This window comes from Branchiostoma floridae, chromosome 13, assembly GCF_000003815.2.
Source record: "Branchiostoma floridae strain S238N-H82 chromosome 13, Bfl_VNyyK, whole genome shotgun sequence".
Lineage (NCBI taxonomy): Eukaryota > Metazoa > Chordata > Leptocardii > Amphioxiformes > Branchiostomatidae > Branchiostoma > Branchiostoma floridae.
Window position 1 is genome coordinate 4,489,164 of NC_049991.1, and position 23,831 is coordinate 4,512,994.

At 40.2% G+C, this 23,831-nt stretch overlaps 2 protein-coding genes across 2 annotated transcripts in view; one reads left to right on the forward strand and one right to left on the reverse strand.

Moving 5' to 3' along the window:
• The window catches only part of LOC118429573 (cilia- and flagella-associated protein 251-like), an 11,438-nt gene extending 2,002 nt beyond the window's left edge, over positions 1–9,436 (forward strand). Inside the window, exons 2-4 of the mRNA XM_035840106.1 lie at positions 5,230–5,958; positions 6,522–6,619; positions 8,092–9,436. Of these exons, the coding sequence (XP_035695999.1) occupies positions 5,230–5,958; positions 6,522–6,619; positions 8,092–8,206 (942 nt within the window). The 3' untranslated portion in view covers positions 8,207–9,436. The remainder of the gene's footprint in view (positions 1–5,229; positions 5,959–6,521; positions 6,620–8,091) is intronic.
• Positions 9,437–11,380: 1,944 nt separating this feature from the next.
• Positions 11,381–23,831, reverse strand: part of LOC118429566 (mitotic spindle assembly checkpoint protein MAD1-like) — a 16,181-nt gene continuing 3,730 nt past the window's right edge. The window contains exons 5-17 of the mRNA XM_035840096.1: positions 23,394–23,446; positions 22,855–23,008; positions 22,021–22,151; positions 21,212–21,317; positions 20,395–20,456; positions 19,855–19,941; positions 18,954–19,098; positions 18,096–18,236; positions 17,472–17,528; positions 16,408–16,584; positions 15,142–15,346; positions 14,256–14,446; positions 11,381–13,100 (exon numbers count right to left, since the gene is read on the reverse strand). Of these exons, the coding sequence (XP_035695989.1) occupies positions 12,942–13,100; positions 14,256–14,446; positions 15,142–15,346; positions 16,408–16,584; positions 17,472–17,528; positions 18,096–18,236; positions 18,954–19,098; positions 19,855–19,941; positions 20,395–20,456; positions 21,212–21,317; positions 22,021–22,151; positions 22,855–23,008; positions 23,394–23,446 (1,668 nt within the window). The 3' untranslated portion in view covers positions 11,381–12,941. The remainder of the gene's footprint in view (positions 13,101–14,255; positions 14,447–15,141; positions 15,347–16,407; positions 16,585–17,471; positions 17,529–18,095; positions 18,237–18,953; positions 19,099–19,854; positions 19,942–20,394; positions 20,457–21,211; positions 21,318–22,020; positions 22,152–22,854; positions 23,009–23,393; positions 23,447–23,831) is intronic.

Below are 23,831 nucleotides of genomic sequence, written 5' to 3' on the forward strand. Positions count from 1 at the left end.
GGTAAATAAGAATTTAAAACTTTTTCTCCGGTTGGAATCGCGCCTAATGGTAGGGGGTATAGGGAGTGAGATTAGGATTTGCGAAATAGAAATTCTACAAAATAGATCACACCGACTTTATGGATTATATGAATGACATCCGCTCGCGCATTGATCTTATCCTGTTCTAAAAAATACTGTGACCACATGTGACCCAATAGCATCCCTAGCCAATCAGAATTTTCTACTTGCCAGAGGATCTGTTCTCGGGGTAAGGGGACACATGGTCAGGGCATGGGGCCATAGCGCCATGAATGGCAAAACAAACGATTGAATTGGCGACTGTCTCTTACAGTCTTACTAGTGGTAAACATAAGACAAAATAAGCATGGGAAAGAATGGACTGGATGTTTAGTCCCGTTTTTAAGCAGCATTTCTTTTTGCTGGATTTTTATTTTTTTCGTCATCCATAAAACTAAGTCATTCTGGTCTTACGGTACCACGCATTGATTCACCCCTAATGATATAGGTACATTTCTCTGTCTGTTTGTGCCTCGATATATCTCTTCTAAGAGGGCGGTGCTAACACTCGTAACATGCTGTCATTTTGTCTGCACACGTTTATTCATGTTTGCTTTGAAAGATAGATAGTTTTATTGCACAACAATTGTACGGGGTACAAAGTATGGCATCTACATATATATTAACTACAGTTCTATAACTTAACGCTTATCTAACTAATACTGAAGTTGTAGTATGGGATAAGTTTCTTACAGTTATTGGAGGCTTTTACAATCATTGGAGGAATTTCTAATGTCTAAACCTTCTTTGATATATTTTCCTATATCTGTCATGCAGGGATTGTCACATGTCATGATGTATTTGAATTTGCACTTCAGGTCCATGAAATGCCCCCACGGTCCACCCGACTGTGTTTACGTTTGTCCTCATGGGAAAATAAACTTGTCGTCTGTTTTATGGTCCAGTCACATTTTAGTCGTACGACAAGTTTACGACAGAATTGACAGAATTTACGTTGTAGGATCGTGTGGACTAACGGAAGCTTAACCAAGCGGATTGGAACCAAGTTGTCCTGTGTTCGAATCTTGCCATGTCACTGATTCATTGCCTTTGGGAAGGGCACTTAACACGACTTTCCTCACTTCACTCAGGTAAAAATGAGTACCTAGCTTTGGTTAAGGCCGTCCCTCGGATAGGACATTATATGGACGTCCCGTGTTCGAGGAGAGTCTTAAAAAATGTTCGGCCATTTCCACACACAAAAAAGTGTTTAACCGCACTATAAACCGTGCAAAGCATCAGCAAAATGAGCAAATATATGCCGTAGATATAAAAAAGAAGGAAACAAATGTCATAGAATGCTTAAGTCAATTCCAAGGTCAAAGACGAAGATGTGAAAGAACAAAAATTGATAAATCCGTACGCAAATGGCATCGAAAGAAGAATGTGACCTTGCCTTTTGTATAGACCGCCTTTTACTGTTGGATACAAAGAGACTTTTAAGGCGGGGTCACACGTGCGTATATATTTATGTGCGCATGAGGCGCGCATGGGAGTATTTGCCTCCATCAGGCTCCACAGGTCGTTGTAAAAATAATAGAAATTGCACAAACGTAAACAGGTAACATGTCAGACGAGTTAGCTGGGTCGCTAACCATACTTCTCGGTCTGCTAACTCATCTGGCATGTTGTGTATCTATATTTGTCCGATTTGTACCTTTTTTCCCGGGACCTGTGGAGCCTGGTAGAGACTAAGACCTTCATACGCACCTCAAACGGACTTGAATATATATGCATGTGTGACCCCACCTTTACACAATCGGTTGGCATATACGTAAACGCACGAGGTCCATACGCATGGTAAACTGTTTATGATGGATGTCCCTATAGCTCAATTGGTGGTGGCTTCACAGTTGAGCTCTTGGTTCCAATTACTTGTGAACTGGAAGACCCCGGTTCAAATTTTTGGACATTACCCTGTCATCCCGACGGATAACAGGGTAATGTCCACCGACGGGTCGTTCGGTTTAATATAACCAGCTGTTGCCGCGCCACGTGCCTGCGAAGCTGGTGTGTTACGCTGAACGGCGGTTATACCGGCTATATAGATACAGATACAGATCCCTACCAAAAGTAAGCAAACTTCAGAACCCAGAATATTGCGTTGATTATCATAGCCAACCATCAACAATCCTTTCAATTCGTCAAACAGCGCATGCAATGCCTGTGTTTTATATGGTTTTCAATGCTCAGAGAGGAAAGCCCAATTATTTAACAGCTGACGCTTTTCCAACCACTTATACACATCTGGAAGCGGCATGTGATCTGCGCGTCATCGTTACGATGGCAACAGCGCGTACGCACCATTGTAACAGCCTGAGGCTTAAACGAGCCACCATAGCTGTTAATATATCGAACACGTCCTGCCTCGTCAAATTCTAAATGGGCATACTGTTGTGCTGTGTTAGGTGATTCTTTTTTCAAACTTTTACTCTGTTGAAACAAGGAGGTTTTAAAAAAAGATAAAACCTCCTGGGTTGAAATAAGATAAAATAGTTGTCAATAAAAAATTATGTCCAAAGTCTCATAGAAAGTACAAAAAATGAAAGCGTACATTCAATCTAACAGACAGCATATATATATATATGTTTATATGTATAGATCAATTCCACTGTAAGACTTTATATTCTTGACCGTTGGCGTTGACCTCTTTGCGGACACGTGTAATGATATGCTCCACGTTTTATGTCATAAGTGGTTTTCGTGATGTTAGTAGAAATATTGTTTTGGGGTGTTTTGAGATTGGTAACGCTAGGAAAACTGTAGCTTGACAACATTTGTGGATTCGTACTGGGGGCGAAATTAACAAATTAGATGTACACGCATTTTTTCACGCGGCGGACACGATAGGTCGAAAATGAGGCCAATGTGGCAAACAAGAGACTGTCCATCATAATCAGGAATTCAACCAATGATAGCATGACAGTTAGCAAACTGACCAATAAGAGAACAGCTGCATGTCCCTCAGCTATTTGCATTGTTATGCTTTTATTTTGCTTCTCTACGCGACTCTAAATCGCTACTTCTTTCATGTGCATAACACTACTAAAATATTACTTTGTATATTATACATTATGTATTTAGAACTTAAGATAAAAATGAAAGAGAGCTGCATGATTCTATAAATAATTTTTTTTTTTTGCCTAATTGACCTCGTTTCCGTTCAATCGTATCCGCCGCTTGAAAACGGTGTGTTTAATTTTCTACAGAATACAATTTTCTAAAATGTCCGTACCAAAATAAAGGAGAACAGCATGCAACCTGTTACTTCGTGTAATGTCTGTGGTCTCGAACAGACTTACTACGCTGGGTGTAGGAAGAATGACATTTTGCCATAACAAGAATCTTATTAAGAAAGATACACTGGGAAATATACGGACAGAGAGTTTTATACAATGGGTCAATTAATGGTTAATGATTCATAGAAGTGCAAATCCTGGCTCTCCCTACCTAAGTGGTATGACGAAAAGATTCTACGGAAAATATTGAACCTGAAACACTTAGTATTTCAGTCATGTCAAAGACCATATAACATTATGTAGATGGAATAACAGAAAAAAAAGATATGTTATGAGACGAAGATCCGCATACTATATGCCCCATTCGCCATCGTTTCTACGTAGCAAAAATGTTTCCAGTACAATCTAGATGCTAATTGCTGCTAGCTTCCAGAGTGTATCTCAGTTGAAGGAATGTTTTCGTAATTTGTGCGCAAAAGAACCTGCGGCACAAAAGGGCATAATTTGGCGGAATTCAGTCATCGTTAGGGTTTTCTAGTTTCTAGAATTAAAAATACATTGTATAACATAAGAAGTAATACTTGATTAAAGTTACACTTCGCGAAGCTTGAAACACTGCAGGCCACTTTATATTGTTTTCGCCAAAACATATAACATTTATTATCATAATACCGGTACGTTTACGACGATTTCTCTAGCCATACTGATTTGACAAATTGTCAACGCATCATTTTCTCCAGTTACATGTTGCTGTTATAGGTTACCCTTGCCACTTCTTCTGTGTAACTTTTCTGCCACTCTTGTCCTGCTAAAAGCGTAATATTGTAATTGTAACACGCCGCGGAATTACACGGCGAACGGGCGCTTGGTTGGGAGGGGGTAAAAAATACCGGTAGGAAGAAACACGGCACAATTAACTGCCGCTATATGTACATTTATACATCCTCTGATGTTCCTTCCTTTTCTGTCAGTAAATGCATAAAACATAAACCTGCATGAGCATACAAAATGTCATGAGAAAACGGACGTATACTGTCAAGAATTTTCATTTAACTTCTGTCCGTCACAACCGCTATGACGTAACACTTCACTGCTAACGTAGATATAAAAATGGCGGGAAAATGGCTGCGTACGTTCAATTTTGCCCATTCAGTCGAAGATCCGGGCTATTATGAAACGGTTCTTCACACTTTTACATGAGTTGTAGGTCACCAACAGAAATTCAAGATTGTTGTTGAATCATGTTCTTCTTGTGCCGTGAGCATGTGTAATTATGATCTATAAATTTGGCAATGAATGTGACAGTGTGTTCGTCCCACGACGAGCTGCCTACCTCGAAAAAGATACTGAAAACTTTTGGCCTTGTTGTCTTCGAATGCATTGTTATCGATGCTTTGTAAATGATGTATTGGACACCTAGATGTCTGAAGTGTGCACAGCTCAGAAATAACTATTGTTGCATGTGTAGATCTCTTTAAGTTCCAGTATTTTTAATCTACCGGTATAAGTCTTACTACCGGTATTATGCCAATGCATGTTACTCGTATGGGTGTGAACTGGTAAATTATTTTATCCAACCACATTAGAGAATGATGAATAATAGTCAGGAGAATCATATGCCGGAGAAATCATACAAAGGTACTAGCTAGCACTCCTGGTGATATTTTTAAACCACAGAGGCTGTTAGAAAACACTATTCAAACGCTATCCGTCGCTAAGCGACGGAACATACAGTGCCATCGCGTGGATCGCAATTTCCTCAATTTGCGTACTTGTTATTCAAACGAAGCTATTGGAGTCATAGACTCCCGGGGGTTCTGTAACTGGCAACCCGAGTGGTGCATAGAGCCACAACGCTTCGTTTGCACAGCTAGCTCTAAAAATGGCCGCTCCACCATCGTTGACATCTTTGTCCTTTTCTCCTCAACAGGACTCCTCGGCTGATGAAAGCATGCCTGAACTTGAAGACATCGCTAAGAAGGATACGGATAAACCCATCAATCTGACCCAAGACGAAAACGATGCTGCAGACGACATCATCACTACAGAACATGGGAACGAGAACGGCTCAGAGAACGCAGCAGAACGCAAAGACGAGGAGAAGGTAGAAAATATTGATGGAGGAGAAGAAAAAGTGAACGAAGCTTATGAAGCGACAAAAGAGGAAGAAGAACAACGACAGGAGAAGGAATCTTGTTCTGATGTGGTGAAAGAGCAAAAAGAACCAAACGAGAACGATGGTACCGCAGAGATACGAGCAAAGAGTGAGGATGGGAAAGAGAGGGAAGAAAAGCAAACTGAAGCAAGCGCACCAGACCCCGTCGTCGCGAAGAAAGGCGACGGCACCACCAAGGTTCTGCGGAAGAAAAAGAAGAAGAAAACGCGCAGCCAGCTACCCAGTCTTTTCAGCTGCCCGTTCATGACGCCAGATATGATGGAGCCGAGCGAAAGCCGGGGTCCCTGGCGGCGCAGAGAGCGAGGCAAGCCGAGAGAGCGAGTCAACGTTTTCCTCGCTGAAGGGAACAAGAGCAAGGAAGATCAGAAAGAAGACACGGTCACGGAGGTGACACAGAATGGGGAAGATCCGGAGAACGGAGGCAATGCAGAAGGAAAAAACAACTCAAGCCCCGCCCCAGAAAACGATGACGACGTTAAAAAGGTGTGTGTATGAATATATTTACGGTAACAACTCTCTTAAAACCTTGCCGTACTACCTGATGATTTCTAAGCGAATAGGTCTTCTGATTCCTGTAGTGTCGCTCTCCTCTCACTCAGAGTACTTATTCTTCCTTACCACTACAAGAAAAGGGAATACATGAATCTAAATTGTACCAATGCCGCATCAATGTACAAGTTGCCAAACACTGTATCCTCTACAGTTGTCGTGCAATAAAGTTCTTCTTCTATGTTGTCTTGAAGTACACACACTTCAGATACATGTATTTGGGATGTGTTCTCCTATATTTTGCTTTCTGTTGCTTTAGGAGGCTCGAGGGGAGATTTGACTTGTTACATACTATGCATTTGACATGAATTCGTTCACTTACTATTCATAAGTTTGTGTCATTTAAAATATTTCATGTTCCATGTTGTAAGAAGCACCAAGTATCGGCGAAAACATAACTTGTGCACTACTTGAGTCCGCTGTAACTTTGTCTTTTTCCATCTTATCTCTATTTGATAATTTGTATTTTTTTATATATGTTTCTTTGAAAAATAAAGGTAAAAGAAGAGATTTACGAAGAGGCCCTCCCACAACGTAAGGTCTACAAGGAGGCTGAACGGTGTATGACAGACGAAGACAGGGCGGCCGAAAGGCGGTAAGAACAGATTCTTAAGAGGAATAAGGCCGCATTGATTTGATTGTATGGATGACATTCACGCACGCATCAATTTTTGGCCGTTTTTAATCAAACGTTTTCGACCATACTTTAAATCGTGCAGAGCAGTAACAAAATGAACAAATATCATGATTATTGCCATGAATGACAAAAAATATCTAACAACGTTGTTTATGAAATGATTATCTGTGTAAAATAATGCAGATGGTGCATAAGGCGGCGCCAATCTCCCTTTCTGTAGCCCTTGGCCACACAAATTTTGAGCAATCACTACAGCAGCGGGCTAGTCCATTGGCAGTGGCGTGTGTGTTCAACTCCCATACGTTTTCAAATGCTGAGTGCTAAGCAGAAAAAAAAAATCAGCAAATTAAAAGTTTTTCGCAAGGCTCGGACGTGAAAACTCACGACCTATACACCTTTCTCACGCGGCGGACATCATAGATTGAAGACGAGGTCAATGAGGCAAACAGACAAAACATATTTTCTAAAATCAGCTCCTATTTAGTTTTCCCCAGACCACACCAATTTTCACGATATAAGATCAAATAATACATATTATGGCCAGTGTTATGCAGTGAATTATATAGCAATTTATACTCGCGTACTGATCCCATATTCCTTTACGAGATGCAAAATAAAAACATAATAATGCAAATATTTGACGGACATGCAGCCATTCTCTTATTGGTCAATTTTCTAATTTCCATGCTATCATTGGTTGAACTACTAATTATGATGGGCAGTCTTTTGTTTGCCTCATTGGACTCGTTTTAGATCCTTCATGCCCGCTGCGTGAGAAAGGTGTATAGCTACCGAATGCAAGCAGGGTTGGACAAGTTTTTTTTTTTTTTTTCTATTTGCTTTTTGCTTTTTGGACAGACGAGGACGATGTGGCACTGCACTCAAGTTTTGTAACAATGCCACATACACGGTACAGACAGAAGGAAAGTCGTGTAAAGTGCCTTTCCCAAGGGCACAACTTCGGGGGCACGGTGGGAATCGAACTCAGGACCCATAGATTCCGAGCCGAACGCTCTACCAGTTACGCCACGCCCGACGCCACAAGGTTGGACAAGTTCACTATAGCCCCATTGTCTGGGGCAAGTGGAAGTGCTGATCAGACAACCGCATGTTCTACCCCACTTGTCCGATCGGGCAAGTAAGAATTTTCCATGAGAGAGATTTTGATATACTTGTTATCTTTCACAGTCATAGCATTGGTCAACACAGAAAAATAGAGCTAACAATAAAAAATTCCCATTGAAATACAAATGACAAATGTCCGGACAAGTGAAAAGTTAGTTTATGCAAGTAAATTTTCTATGTACTTGCCCGATAGGACAAGTGAATTTTAGAAAACTTGTCCGAACCCTGGCAAGGCTAAAATTTCACCAACACTGTACCGGTATGTGGAACTAGTTTTTATGAAAAAGATGCGTTTCTATTTCCAGGATTCAGCAGGAGCAACTGGCCGCCATCTTTAAATTGATGCAAGACAATGAGGACAAATTCGGCGTCCAGTCGTACGATGACGTCGAGGAACAGATGAAGTTATACAAGACGTAATATATTGTATTTCTTAAAATATTTGCGATGTTTTTATTTTCGTGGTAGCTAGCATCCTCAATGTCTAGCTACAGTAGTGTACAAATGTTTTTATTTGCGAATTTAAAACATCACCCCCCCCCCCCTTACCGCGAAAATACGTCTTCACGAAAATGAATTTTTATCACAGTATTCCACTCAAACTACCGACCTGTAAAAATCGTTCAGGGATTTAAAACATGAAAAACTTTCTAAATTATTAGAATTGGTAGATGCAATCTTTCATTTGTCTGTTTTGATTGTTTCTATTCATATCTTGTGCCATATGTTATAATATTCCGATGCGTTTTTCTCCATTAACGAATAATTCCTTCCCCATTATCAATCCATTTTCAATCCAAATTCATTTATTCATTATAGTGTAGTCCCTTCAGTTTTTGAAAAAAAAATGATTCCAAAGGGAGCCCTGCAACTTAACAATAATAATAGAACATAGAATAGAAGGCAAATAATCGAGCATAGGAGTAATAACTTGGTTTTCCCTTTACGAAAAATAGCGAGGATTAAAAACTATCGTAGCTAGTGATTCTAAACACAACTGTTTTCAAGTTGTACAATGCTTTAGAAAACAACACCCAACGTTGTTCTATGTCCATAGAGTTCAGCACCAAGGACAGGACCTTGTGTTTTGAACGGTTAGATTTTTTTTCACTAGCAATAAGCACCGTATTGCGGTTTTGTTGTGTAGTTATGTAACAATAGTTCGTCTTGCTGATAATTACGTGTTAATGACCAGGTGTATACGGTGCCATAATTCATGGTCGGTTCCTATAACCACCGAATGAACGATTGAGCGTAACGAGGTCGCTTATGAGGTGGTAATAGGAGCATCAACAATTGAAAGCTAGTACCATATTGACTACTATAGCCTGGTTCCGACCTCTGGTCGATAATGTACTAGTACGTATGACCTAGAGAAAGGAAATTTCTTGTCAGGTATTCAAGTGTTTTGATGTGAATGTTTAGTCTACTACAGTTTAGTGAAAATGTTGGAACAGTGAATCGTATTTGAAATTGGTTGAATGAATGGTTAATTGACACGTGGTGTACACCGTACAATTTCTCATAAAAGACATAAAAAGCATGTAAAAACACAAATTACGCCAGGGCATACATTATAGAGACGTCAATAGCACAATAAAAACGATTCAAAACGTCTGTGTAGTATACAATTAGATTTGACTTGCAGAAGAAAATTTTGTGTAGATATGAGGATTGATAAAAACGGTATTTGATTCAAATTGGTCTGTTTTCACTGTCTTTATCTGTTGTTAAGTAAGCGGACTAAGTAAGGCATTAGTGAATTCTTGTATCAGTTTGTTTGTTTGTCTATTTAGATCTCCATTAAATGTACAACTGGTTTGTATATTGGTTAGTCCTGCATGCTATAAACTTTTCAGCTTTTGAGAGTTCCTTGTGTTTCTGCAGTTGAGTTCTTCTAACGTAAGTGGAGATTCAGAGTTAAGTTTGTCGGGTATTGGTTCTCTGGTCAGCTTTTCACTGACTTGTTAGCCGCAGAGCTAACGCAAAATTCTTAAAACGTTTGTTCATGGTGCCTAGCGCCATCCTCCGAACACCCCCCCCCCCAACTGTGTCCTGATACCATTGTTGCTTTACTTGTGACCCAAGTAACCATTTCTTATAACAACTGACATTTGGTTGTCAATACGACACCAAACACAACTTCTTTATGTAACCGAAACCTTTTGTTGGTGCGAGGAATTCTAAAGATGTGTTGCAACGAGCTTTATATTTGTCAGAAATAAATATTTGGTTCAACATTTGTTTTTGTGTATTGTCTAATTATGAGGTGTTTGTCTAAGAATCCAGAACTTTCGAGTACGAATAAGAATGTAACGTTACATGGTTCCTGTTTCGCATGTGCAGTGAGATGCATTGTGGTTAATTTCAAAGTTCAAGGCCCCTGAAACATAAACAAAACACATCTGGACATGTTATAAAGTATTGTCTTGACAAGAACTGTTTACAAGTCAGGGACCTTCACCTTTGACATATTACCCACAATGCACCTTTCTGTTCATGTGCAGTAGGAACTCTACTTAAATATAGTTGAAACATAAGTTTGATATGTATGTATGTACACATGCAAAGCAAAGTCCAAATGTTGAACATTTGGACTTAACTGCACTTTGCATGTGTACATGCATCATAGGACCTACATTGTCAGGTATCACATTACAAACTTTGAAACTCAAGAAGAGTTTGAGACTGGGTTTACAAGTTTTCCCTGTGGACTCCAAGTCATTAATAAAAAAAAAAAATGAATCCATGTTTTCTGTACGTTAAAAATTTTGGTGACCTTCTTGTCCAAGTTGGTCATGATTCAAAGTGCTCAAGCAATACACATCACAACCCCGTGCGTAAACAGATTGCTCCGGCTGAGTTCACTAGAAAACGCCATATAATCTTCACAGGAACATATTACAGTTGCCATGCATGTATGTGCCAGTTGTAAAAAAGATCTATATGCAAATATGATTCAACGCTTCTACTGAAATTGATCAGTTTTATTTCAATGATAAGACTTGTAGCTGACAAGATACCATTTTTATATAGACAAATAGATGTGAAGGTCAAATAAAGATGTGGCTTCAATAGGTTAAGTATTTACTTGTGGAAAAATACAGCTATATAAACTACTTAGATGACATTAGTAGATGTTCTTGTATCTGATAATACATTGAGACAAGGTCTTTAAAAACAATCTGCTTTAAACAAAAGCTACTTATGGTAATAGCTACTTTGCAATTTCAAAGCAAAGCCAAGACTGGCCTGGCCAAGGGGTGAATGCCAAAAAAAATTGAATACAGAAAATTCAGATCCAGTCCAGGTCCGGACCCGATTATATATACCATATCATATTTTGATACACAAATACAAGTATATGTGAGCGATAGAAATTGTAAAGATTTATTTAGTGATTTTTAACACTTTAAACAAAATTACATTTCATTTTAAATTGTGGAAACCATCAGGGAACAATCCTACAGTGCTGAAGATTTCTTTGTGAATGAAACTTTGCACAAAAATATGTGGTTGTGTAATTTTCTAGCCAATCACATCACTCAATTCTTTTTTTGGTGTTACTACATAATATGTATAGTTAAATCTTCTCTGTTTTGGCTTATCGTTGGCTTATTTCCTAGCATGGACAGGTATACTCCAAACATGTGACTGCCTGCTGGTATAGTGTTAATTTTCTTATTGATCAAAAAAACAGTCCACTGATTTTTCTGGTTCGTTTTATTTGTCCATTCCAGCAAGAAGTACCAGTTTTGAACCAGTTTATGGTGCCGGTACGCACTCCTACGATGCGCTACGTGAGCTATTTTGTAGAAGCCTGACTTAAGGTCTCTAGAGGGCTCCCTGGCAGTGAGAGATTGTGTAGGATCGTAGCTAAATTTTCACACGCCAGTACTTAATCAGCGACATGTTTTAACTTTGTGTCAATACACTAGTAGGGGTAACACATAATTTCCAAACAATTTGAATAGTGATTCTCAAAACATTTTCAGCTGTGAATTTAATCTGCAAACTAATACATTTTGTATCAAAGTGATCAATACATGTATTCAAGTGACCTCTGCATTGGAAAACACTCATGTTTCTAAGCTGCTTTAAGATAAGCTGCTTTATTCAGATAACCAAAATGCTACATGAAATCAGATCATTTTACTGCAAGTTTCTTTGTGTTTGCAGCACGCAAAATATTTGGCACTTTGAAAATCAACAACTTGTGGTATATTCCACTTCACGTTTGTCGTAAAGTAATATTCTAACAAATTGAAAATACTGGCATTTGTTTGTGGGGTAGATGAATGTGCAATGGAGAAGTGCAAAGAGGGCAGAAACTTAAAAGTGACCCTTATATTTACAGATTTACAGTACTCTAAGGGACTGTGTATCTCTCCATACACTGTTTCTAATGCCAATGACTTTTATCAACCTACCCAAAATGTAAAGAAGATGAGATATTTTCTAAAACAGTTATGTTCTAAAACTTAAAGAAGAAGACCTTTAATATTTCAAAATTAACTCTGGACTTAACTACAAAAAAATGAGCTGAAAAATCACCCCCAAAAAATGTCAATTTTCTGGCTACATCCTTTAAAAGGTACAGCCATATTGTAGTGATTGCTGATAAGGTCTTTGTTTAAATTAAAACATATAAGTACACAAGTCAATGTATGGGCTGCTATAATGTATGATGATGACTATACACTCAGAAAGTACAAAATTGTGATTTTAGGTTAGGCCTAAGAAAAGAATGTTCCTTTAAATTAGTTACCTGACCAACCCTAACAAAAACAATTCGACCCCAAAGTCAATTGTTTGTCGACCACTTGTGCTTGCAAGAGACAAAAAATTTCAATCTGACATCGAAAAAAGATGTTGTAGAACTGTTCCCAACATGTGCTCCTGATTTTTGTTGAAACAGAAAATTGTGCTTGTACAATGAATATCTCATTCTGTATAATAAGAATATGATGTTGAAAATATGTCCTGATGCGTTTCAGTTAAATTTACATTGTTAGACAGCATTGTTGGATCACTTTTGCGGAAATCTGAAAGAAAAAAAGCCTATTTCAGGGTCGTAATTGGTAACAACATTTTTCCTAGGCCTTATACAATACTGACAATATGACAATGAAAAGAGTCATAGAAAGTCAAGACATCAAGCTATGGTCTGCTGACTGAAGAGGTCAAGGGTCAGGGCACTGAGGAATGCTGGGATAGAGTGCTGGGTCTTCAGGTGGAGGTCCACTAGCATCATCACAGCCTGGGAGTTGGAGAACTCAGTCTCCAGGAGCTGCAGCTCCCCTCCTGGCACCATCTGGAATTGCAGGCAGTAGAGGGATGAGAAAACTACATGAGACCACAGCAAATTTTATGGATGACATCCTTTGCAAACTACGATTGTAGATATAGGCAGATAGGGCAGATATATATAGGCGCCACTATTGTAGGGGAGTCCAGGAGCATCCTTCCATGGTGCAGAATTTACGAGAATTTTAAGTTAAAATGGTACATTCTAAGGCATCCTGAGGGGCAAAATTACTGTGAGAGTACTAGTGGTATCCCTGATCAATCAGAATTCCATACTTGTCCGAGGATCTGCTCCCCAATGTGGGGACATTTAGTGCGTCCAATGTCTTGTTATTTTAAGAAAAGCTCGTCCAAATGGCACCTGGACGCATGCATGGCTAACAGCCTGCTACATTGTAATACACAACAGATCTTTCAAGCGGGGAAGTTTTGTTTAGGCGTGAACCTGTACCTAAACTGGTACGTAATGTTATGTTTAGGTACGCAGCCCTAACACAAGTCTTAACAGGGCCTAAAGACCCTACCTGGAACATAAGGCAGTCCTCCTGCCTCTCAGTATACATGGACATGAGTTTGTAGTTGTTGTCCTTCACCACGTCCACCTTGTACCCCAGCAGCACTTAGTAACAGGCCTAATGCCCTAGTCTTAACATGACCTAAAGGCTTGGATCTGAAGACCCTACCTGGAACATTAGACAGTCCTCCTGCCTCTCGGCATACATGGACATGAGTTTGTAGTTGTTGTCCTTCACCACGTCCACCTTGTACCCCAGCAGCACTTAGTAACAGGCCTAATGCCCTAGTCTTAACATGACCTAAAGGCTTGGATCTGAAGACCCTACCTGGAACATTAGACAGTCCTCCTGCCTCTCGGCATACATGGACATGAGTTTGTAGTTGTTGTCCTTCACTACGTCCACCTTGTACCCCAGCAGCACTTAGTAACAGGCCTAATGCCCTAGTCTTAACATGACCTAAAGGCTTGGATCTGAAGACCCTACCTGGAACATTAGACAGTCCTCCTGCCTCTCGGCATACATGGACATGAGTTTGTAGTTGTTGTCCTTCACTACGTCCACCTTGTACCCCAGCAGCACTTAGTAACAGGCCTAATGCACAAGTCTTAACAACTGGCCTAAAGACTTGGATCTAAAGACCTTACCTGGAACATAAGGCAGTCCTCCTGCCTCTCGGCATACATGGACATGAGTTTGTAGTTGTTGTCCTTCACCACGTCCACCTTGTACCCCAGCAGCATGTAGCAGGCCTGGCGGAACTCGTGGATCTTCTGTTGAAACACCTCCTTAAGACGGGTGTTCTTCGTCTCAGCTGTCGTCAACTGCTTCTTAAGATCTGGGGCAATAAAAAGTGAATTAGTACTTCTCAAGATCTGGGGCAATTAAAAGTGCATTTTCATGTTTCCCCTAAGGAAAATATACCATTTTCACTTGTGCATTCTTCCTTACTTGTTTTTTCTTTGTTTCTTCTTTTTCTGTCATTTTTGGCAACGCTTCTGGGGAGAGTCTAGTTTTTGGTAACACCTCTGTGGCAAGACTAAATGATATACAGTAGAAGCCATTTAATGGCACAATGGATTAAAGCACACATCTGTTAATTGCTTTGAATACCAAAATCCCAAACCACTGTGGTCCAGCTGGATAACTTGTCATTATTACACCACCCGGATAATTGCAAGAAATACAGTCTGGCAAAGCGGGTGTACAATCAAACGGCTTCTGCAGTAGTATTGTGTGCAAGTAGCTTGACAGAAATCAAATCACTTGGAGGGAAATACTGTATCCTGATTTTTTTTTTTGAAATGTCGCATTTCTAGTCTTCAAGTTGCAGTACGTTTAGGTTGGTTACAGTTTTTGAAAATACTGATGTTAATTACAAAGTAGGAAGAAAATGGAGTTCTCGCAGTGGTCTTAATTTTCCATTTGAAACAAGAGGTAGTGAGAATGAAAACAAAGACAAACAAACTTTGCAGTGGTTATAGGTTTGAGGTGAAGAGCTCACTGCAAAAATAGAAGAAAAAATCATTCAACCTTCCATTTCCTTGCTGGAGGGAGTCTGCAGTATGCTGGCCGTCACGTCGGCGGCGACCCCTTCCTCTGCCGCTCTTAGTCGCTGCCGAAGTTTCTCGCACTCTTCGCGTAGTTTCTCCAGCTCCTCCTGTCTGTGCTGTCTGCGGAGCGCCGTAGGGTTCAGCCCAAAGTGCACAACTTTTGTCTTGGTGGGGTCAAAGTCTCCCTAGAAGAATGAAGAACAGATTCATAAAATTATATTACACAAAATTATCAAGATTATCTTTTTGCCGGTGCGAGAGAAGCCGTTCGTTCAACCGTTCAACGGTTTGGTTTGCATGGATGCATGCATGGATCGGTGAATTTAACCAAACTTTTCTTATAGCCCTTCTATACGCACGATTACGCAATGGAGTTAGCGTGGCCGAGCGGTCTACGCGCTGGGTGGATATAGGGATTCGCTTTTGCAGCCGTGGATCGTGGGTTCGAACCCCACTTGTAACAATTTTTTTCTTTGTTAGACTACTCTCATGTAGTGTTTTTTTTAATAGAAGAAAGACCAATTCAGTAATTTGATGTTTAAAAACTCTTTTTTCGTGTGATTTTGTTTAACATCCAGGCTTTTTCCAAAATACGCACCGGCCAGCTTTTTTCAGAAGCTTTCTTGTTTCAGAAGCTTTCTTGCTTAATATAGAATATTCAACACTAGGGATGGGTACCGGTACAGAAAATTCAAGTCCAGATCTGGTTCAGATCCAAAGAATCAGGTCCCGGTCCGGACCTAATTCAGTATGTCAATGGACAATACTCGGAACAATGGTCAATTCCGCTACAAAGAAATCTGTTTGATTTGGGGCCGTTTCAAAAAAAGATTTCAACCATGATACTAAAAACTGCAGAAAGCAGCTGCCAAGATCTTGAAGACTGCAATCAAGAATGTAGACTAATGTCATAGAATGCCTGGGTCAGTTCCAAGGCAAAAGAAGATGTGTAAGAACAAAAATGAAGAATCTATCATTCGACATACAATACTCTGTGCGTGCAGTCATTTCTTCAGCCTTTCTAACCACTTAGCTTTCATAAGGAAGGCAACTTTTCTTTTCATGCCAAATCTTTGCAAGCTCTCATCAGTTTTGGGGTTCCCAGAGGTAGGATGTCATCCATGTAATCAAATCAACATGGCCTAATAAACAGTAACTGTTTACAAAATTAGAGGCCCTCACTTGTTTGAACCATAGACCACATATTCTAGTAGAGACTAGAATAAGCTGCAGTTATTGTCCAAACCTGTAGGTGTCTCTGCTCCACACGGGCCTCCAGGATTTCCTTTTCCTCCAGAAGCTTCTGCCGATCCTCCTCCAGGTCTTCCACCTTCTTCCTGAGTGTGGTGACTTCCTGGCTGCTGATGGGGTTAGGGGCTGGGGATGGGGTTTGTGTCTTCAGCTGAGACAACTCTGATTCAAGCTACATGTACATTTGTAACAAAAAACAAGGAAACTTCTATGTAGAAGACTACTCAAACTCGCGTCAGTACTCCCAAGCCAGGGGTACTAAGCACTACACCACGAGTGCTTAAACCTGTGATTTCTAAACTCCTCAGTGTCTGTCTACAGGCCTGTACTGCTATTCGTGCTGGACATTCAACCTGTTTCTGATAAATTTGAGACCCGCTTATAAGTCCGCAACTATCACGATATAGTAATGATTGAACATTTATTTGTACTTATTGTAATTTAATGTGTTTGTTTTCCTATTTGATTGGAAATCTCAGCACAATTTATTGTGTACTACAAGGCCGATTTTATACATGTTTTGTCAATAAACTAATTATTGCTACTACTCTGTGAAATATTTCTACTTTTTGTAAATCTCTTGTTTAGTACAATTTTTTACCGATTCTGTCAAGTGTATTTTTCCATTGGCTCTCATACATACATAGTGACTTTCATAAGCCAACGTACATTCATATAGCCGGATATTGAAGACAAGAAATGGCATAACCTATTCTGGGATCTTTGACCTAACTTCCTGTAAGAGTTGTGGTGCCTAGCATGTGGAAACCAGTCACACTACTGTAATCAAATAACTGCATTCCACAACAGCAAAAACGACAACAACAAAAACAAACTTTGTACACAGAGATTACAGAGTTAGGCCAGCTCAATTCAATAGATATTTTCACAAAAAGACAGGGTTTGATAAACAAGAATTTTTCTGCATTAGTCACAATGCTTTTATTTTGTTCAAACCCTGTGAGACTAGCCCTAAACATGGCTAAAGGGTATCGTAATAAAGGAAGGAGAGACCTAGAAATTGCCAAGAAAACCACAATACATAGTTGCACCACTTACCCTGTGTGCTTTTATTCTTTCTTCACTAGCCTGTGCATTCAGTCTTTGCAAATCTTCCTACAAATAGCAAGAAAACATGAGCTGTCATTACTGCAACATCCTAGAGCAATAAAACAGCAGCATCTGTGTGGTGTAATGGTACAGTGTTTGGCCCAGAGGTCCGTAGAGGTCCTGGGTTTGAATCCCCTGACATGACCCGTTGACACTGTAAGCTTGAGAAAGGCACTTGATATGAATTTATTTATAAATTTCCTCACTTTACTAATTTAAAGGAGGAAATGAGTATCCAACTGTGTGTGTGTTAGGGACAACCTTCAGGTATACAAAATGTGACACTTTCATTTTTTTGTCTTCCAAGACTAAGGAAAAGCCACTGGTTTGGGATAGTAAAATAAAAAGAACAAAAAAACTAGGATGGTGTGTGTTAGGAAGGACATGAAAGTATGCGGACTAACAGGGGTCGACCCACTGCACAGAGCCGCATGGAAGCGGGGTGTGAAGACTACCTGACTGCTGCCTACCCCTGCGTTAGGGATCCCAGCAGCAGTATAATCAAACAACGGATAGTGAGTGAGTGAGTGACACCATTGCTGAAATCTAGTACAAGATAAAACATGATCGTACCTCTAAAGATGTCATGTGTCTCTGATACCGTTGGGCAGACTCTTCGCTGTCCTGTAACCGCTGTAGCAGGCCGTCATCGGAGCTCGCTCGCGTAACCTCGCTCTCGTAAGACTCCAGGATGTTGCGGATACTGTCACGGTCCTGGGAAGAATGTCATCAGATTAAATCATAAATAATAACTGTTATATTCCATTGTAGCTATATACTGATACTATGTACGCTATCTTACACCATGTATATGTTTGGGTTTTTTATGTGTAGAATATAGTTATTGACAAGTATCCAATCCTTGTGAAATTCCCTTTGTATTGTCTGTTTTTGTCAGCAGAGCTAGCCCTTTGTAATAGCCACAGGCTAGTTGTGCAGCCCTGGCTGTGCGTGCTGAACAGCCAAACCAATGAATAAATTAAACAAATCATACATTAACGGTGCAAGATGGACTGGATTTGAGTTACAAACTAGAAATAATGGTTTTCCTCAATTCACCAAGATTTTATGTATCAGACAAAACTCAACAAGATGGTCTTGTACCTGAAGATATACCCACTCAAGCAGACCCCAGTTATTTTGCTTCAGAATACTTTGCTGAAAGAAATGGTCACTACACTCGTGGGTGTGCAGCCTACAATTGAAACCTAAAAGTAACTGGGTGCACCCTCTTAATGCATTTAAGCTGCTTCCTGATGTAAAAAGGCATTATATCCAATGCGAACAATGTATTCAATAATCAATAATTAGATACAGTCGTTATTGATCTGATACCAATCATTGTTTTTGTCCCAAGACCAAGAGAACAAAAACAGCTACATATAGAAAACAATTGAGTGTTATAACCCCATACATACTAAAAAAATTTACCTTTGTGACTAATAGCAGCCTTCGTTGCAACTTTTTGATGAGATCTGCCTGCTGATTGGTCTTCTCAGTGGAGGCGAACAACTGAGATTCGACCTCTCGTAGTCGGCTGGCTGCTGCCTTTTGCCCCGCTTCGCTTTCACGGGCGCTATAGAAACAACAACACGCAAGTCATCAAATCATAACAGTTACTACAAATTTAGAAAGATCTAATAAACAAAGTTATGACTAGAAAGGCAACATTTTTATAAAAAATGCAGAATGCTTTCCCCATAGCTTTTTGCGAAGCTACTCACACATAATACTATACCATTGGGCTCTCCTATAGTATTGTGTATGAAGGAAAAACTACAACTTATTAATGAACATGATGAAATAATTACATACTATACAATTATACCATACCATGGGGTTTGCCTTATAGTATTATGTTCATCCAAAAAATATTGTCATTGCCTGACAAGAACCTCAATCTCACATAGGAACTAAATGTATAATACAAGTCAGGGTTCGAAATACACATACTTAACTTGCAATTTGCACATAATTTTCGATATTTGCACGTAGAAATATTCTGAACTTGCAATCTTGCATGTTGAAAATACCTGGCCTATAGTAAAAATACTGAGGGATTAGACACCAAACTCTTAGACAGAACGACACATGGACGTCTGTCTTTTTCCGTCCTTGTGGTTTTTGCTGGTAACTTTCTCTGGTAGCTTCACTAGATGTAATCAAAATTCACCAATTCAAACTAGTGATCCTCAATGCGATTGCCGCCTAGTTGTATATTGCATGTAAATTTTTCAAATTGCACGTAAAATTTTTGCCAACTTGCAATTTTGCATGTAGCAAAAAAAAAGTATTTCGATCCCTGCAAGTACTTTTGTCAGAATTTCGATACCTGGAAGTCAGCTGGCCAGTTTTTTCTGTCAAAAGCGCCTCCTTTCTTTGCAGTTCAGCGATCCACTTGGCTATCTCAGCAGGCGACCTACAAAGGAACACATCATCAATAACTAAACAGCCAACCACCATATTTGGTAACATAAAGAAGAATATAACCATATTTGGAGCCCTGAAGCTGCATATACAGCCATATTTGGTGTTTCTCTGACATTCATATGTGGAAACATGGAGAAAGTATTGACCATATTTGGTCATGCAAAAAGAGGGGGGCCATATTTGGAATCCTGAAGAATCCTACAGTCACATTCTGTACTTCAAGAGGCATATTTGGAGCCCTGAAACTGCCTTTAGCCATTTTTGGTGTTACTCTGACAGCCATATTTACTCATTTTTACAGCCATCCTGGAGAATCCTACAGCACATCTTTTTTTTTACTTTGACACCCATATTTGGAAACATGGAAGAACCGCATGACCGTAATTTTGGGAGTATTTGGAACCTTACAAAACATGTGACCATATTTGGAATGATAGAGTACCTTGGGGTCTGACCTCCACTGGGGTCAATACCCTCCCACTGCTTCAGCCTTGCTCGCAGATCCTACCAAAAAAAAACACAACAAAGTCCAGATGTCTTAAAATTCGAAAGGAATGACAACACAGTGACAAGCATATATTGGTTGTTTCTTGAAGTCCTTACCGCACCAGATGGTGCATAGGGCAATACCAATCTCCGTTTCTGTGGCCCTGGGCCAGACAACCTTTGTGCAATCACTACAGCAGGGGGCTAGTTCACTGGTAGTGGTGTGTGTGTTCTGAGCTACAATAATCTTTCCCAAATGCTGAGTGCTAAGCAGGGAAAGCAGTACCATTTGTAAAGTCTATTGTATGACTCAGCTGTGGATCTAACTTACAACCTCAGGGTTGGACAAGTCCACTAGCCATATTGTCCCGGGCAAGTGAAAGTGCTGTTTGGGCAAGTGCATGACCTACCCCACTTGCCCGATCGGGCAAATAAGATTTTTCCATTGAGTGAGATTTTATACTTGTTACCTTCTACAGTCATAACATCAAGAAATGGTCAACATTGACAAATAAAGGCAACAATAAGAATTCCATTGCTGAAAGTGACAATGCATATAAAAGTGACCGTCATTTGAATTTTGGGCGAGTGAAAAGTTGGTTCGGGCAAGTAAATTTTTTATGTGCTTGCCCGATAGGACAAGTGAATTTTAGAAAACTTGTCCAACCCTGAACCTACTGAATGCAAGGCAAACATTGTTACCACTTGGCCATTGCACCGGTAATTCAAGAATTTTTTAAGAAAAAAAGAGAAGAGAGAAGAAAGTGCCTGACCTCAACTTCCTTGATGAGTTGCAGGTTGCTGTGTTCAGCTCGCCCGTACTTCGTCTCAAGACTCAGAAGTTTCTCCTTTAACAGCTGGTTGTTCTCACTTGTCTCTCTAGAAAATCAAAGACATGTTGAAAGAAAAAGTCAATATTCTCAGCAGCTATAGCAGCATAGCTAAAGAATTGTGCAAATTTGTCTACAAGCATCAAATCTAACACTCATGTAGTTGAATATATTATGAACAAGTATAGATAAGGAGGCATCTCAGTTTCCACACAGAACTCATTTTATGGCAATTTTTTGACATTATCAGAACAAAAATGTATATTTCAAGCTCCTGTACCCAGGTATTTAAACCAAATGACATACAATTTTATGTGGATGTAGCTTTGACATATGCACAGAGGCCTTTTTTCATGCCTTTTGCATGCACTTCTTCAAAATGTTCATAAAATAGTATCTTACAAACTGATAAGGTGTTTGCAACCCATTCCGATGTTCCTGCAGAGGCTTTCAGCTACTACTTAGAGTTCATCGCAAAACAAGGCTCATGGAGCCACTGAAGCGTTTTGGGTTACAATACTGTATTGTGAAGAAAGATGTCTGTTAACCCTTGACTTAAACAGTTTCAGATTGTACCCATGGGGAAGCAAGTCAGTGGAACTGGAAGCATATTCCATAGTGATGTTGTTCTAGGAAAAAAGCTCTGAGTGTGGAACTTCCTCCTGTTAGGAGGATTGTGGAGGAAAAAAGGATGATTTGCTTCCGCCTGTTCCTACACAATTAGTGATTTGCCTCTCTGCATTATTCTGTACCTGTAGAACTTGTTCTGTTCCAGCAGTTTCTTGTTCTCCTTCTCCAGCTGTTCGTACCTGGCCAGTCGTGTCTTCATCAGTTTGGCCATCGCAGCTGACTCCTGCACCTGGCTCAGCTGTAGCTCAAGTTCCTGGAAAAAATGAAAGCACATGAAATTAAAACACCACCTGTTCTCTTGTGGCTATTATAATTTTACATATGTTTATACCCTATGTTTAGTCACTTAAGCCTAGTCCTGTTTTCATGTAGCTGTTTGAGGTACACATTCACCTGCCACCTCTCAATACAGCTGCACCTTCACCTGCCCTCTCCTTACACAGCTGCACCTGCCCTTTCCCTGAACAGCTGCACTTACACCTGCCCCCTCACAACACAGCTTCGCCACACCTGCCCTCTCCTCAGTCCATAATTGTAACTGCTCCTTGCCCACACAGCTGTACTTGCACCTGCCTTCTCTTCATATAACTGCACCTGCTCCCTAACCACACAATCCACAGCTGTAGTTGCACCTGCCTTCTCTTCATATAACTGCACCTGCTCCTTAACCACACAATACACAGCTGTAGTTGCACCTGCCTTCTCCACACATAACAGCACCTGCTCCTTAACCACACAATACACAGCTGCACCTGCACCTGACCCCTCCGAAGACAGCTGCACCTGCCCTCTTCCAACACAGCTGTACCTGCACCTGCTCTCTCCCCACATACTAGTAACTGCACTTGCTCCCTGCCCACACAGCTGTACTTACACCTGCCTTCTCCACACATAACAGCACCTACATGCTGCCCATACAGCTGCAGCTGCACACCCCCCCTCCCCACCTGCCTTACCTTGACCTTGTGTTCAGCTGTCACAGCCCTGATCCTGTCCTCCTGCAGCTGCTGCACCTGCTCCAGCCGCGCCTGCGCCTGTCCCCGGTGATGCTGCACCTGTTGCTGTGCCTCTGCCAGCTCACTGTCACTCATCTCTAGTTCTGCTTCAAGTCTTAGTTTGGGAGAAAGAACATGATTGTGTCATTGGATGTCTGACTTGTGACAAACCATTTCATTGGTCCACAGCCATGTATGGTTCATCAATATCTATTTCATCCTATGTTTAGCTGTCACTAGTCTAGTCCTATTTCTTGTATCGTAGCTGATTTGCACCTGTTTCAGCTGCACATTCACCTGCATTCTCTTCACACAGCTGCACACACACCTGTCTTCTAGTGCCTACTACACTGCCATGCCATCTGTCTATTTATATCTATCTACTTCTTTATGAATCGTTAGGGAGGTCCCTAGAGTTTATCTTATTAACTGTACTTCTGGAGTACTCATTTAATACACATAAAAAGTATAATTCTGAATAAAAAGTTTCTCAAACTCACCTTTTGACCTGGTTGCGTAAGCTGGATATCTGGCTTCTGGACCCTTCCCTCAGCTGTGAACACAAGTAACAACATCGCTTATTTTGATAAAGATACATGTACATGTATATGCAAAGTTGGACAAGCGGATACACAAGAAATTAAGTCTTTTTTTTTCAAAATCTGCAAATAAAAAGGTTGCCTTCATTATAAAATAGAAGTGGTCAGGAAGGTTATTACAAATGGCTTAACACACAGTATCACAGTATACCAGTGGGAGTACGGAACAATAGGTTCTTCAATTTTGGTCTTTCACATCTTCTTTAAAATTTTTACTTTGGAATCATCTTTTGATTGGCAGCTTTTTAAAGACATCATTATCCTATTTTCCATAAATTTTTGCAACTTACAGCAGAATGTTTCCTCTTTTTGAAGCTGCTTTGTATGATTTACTAGCCT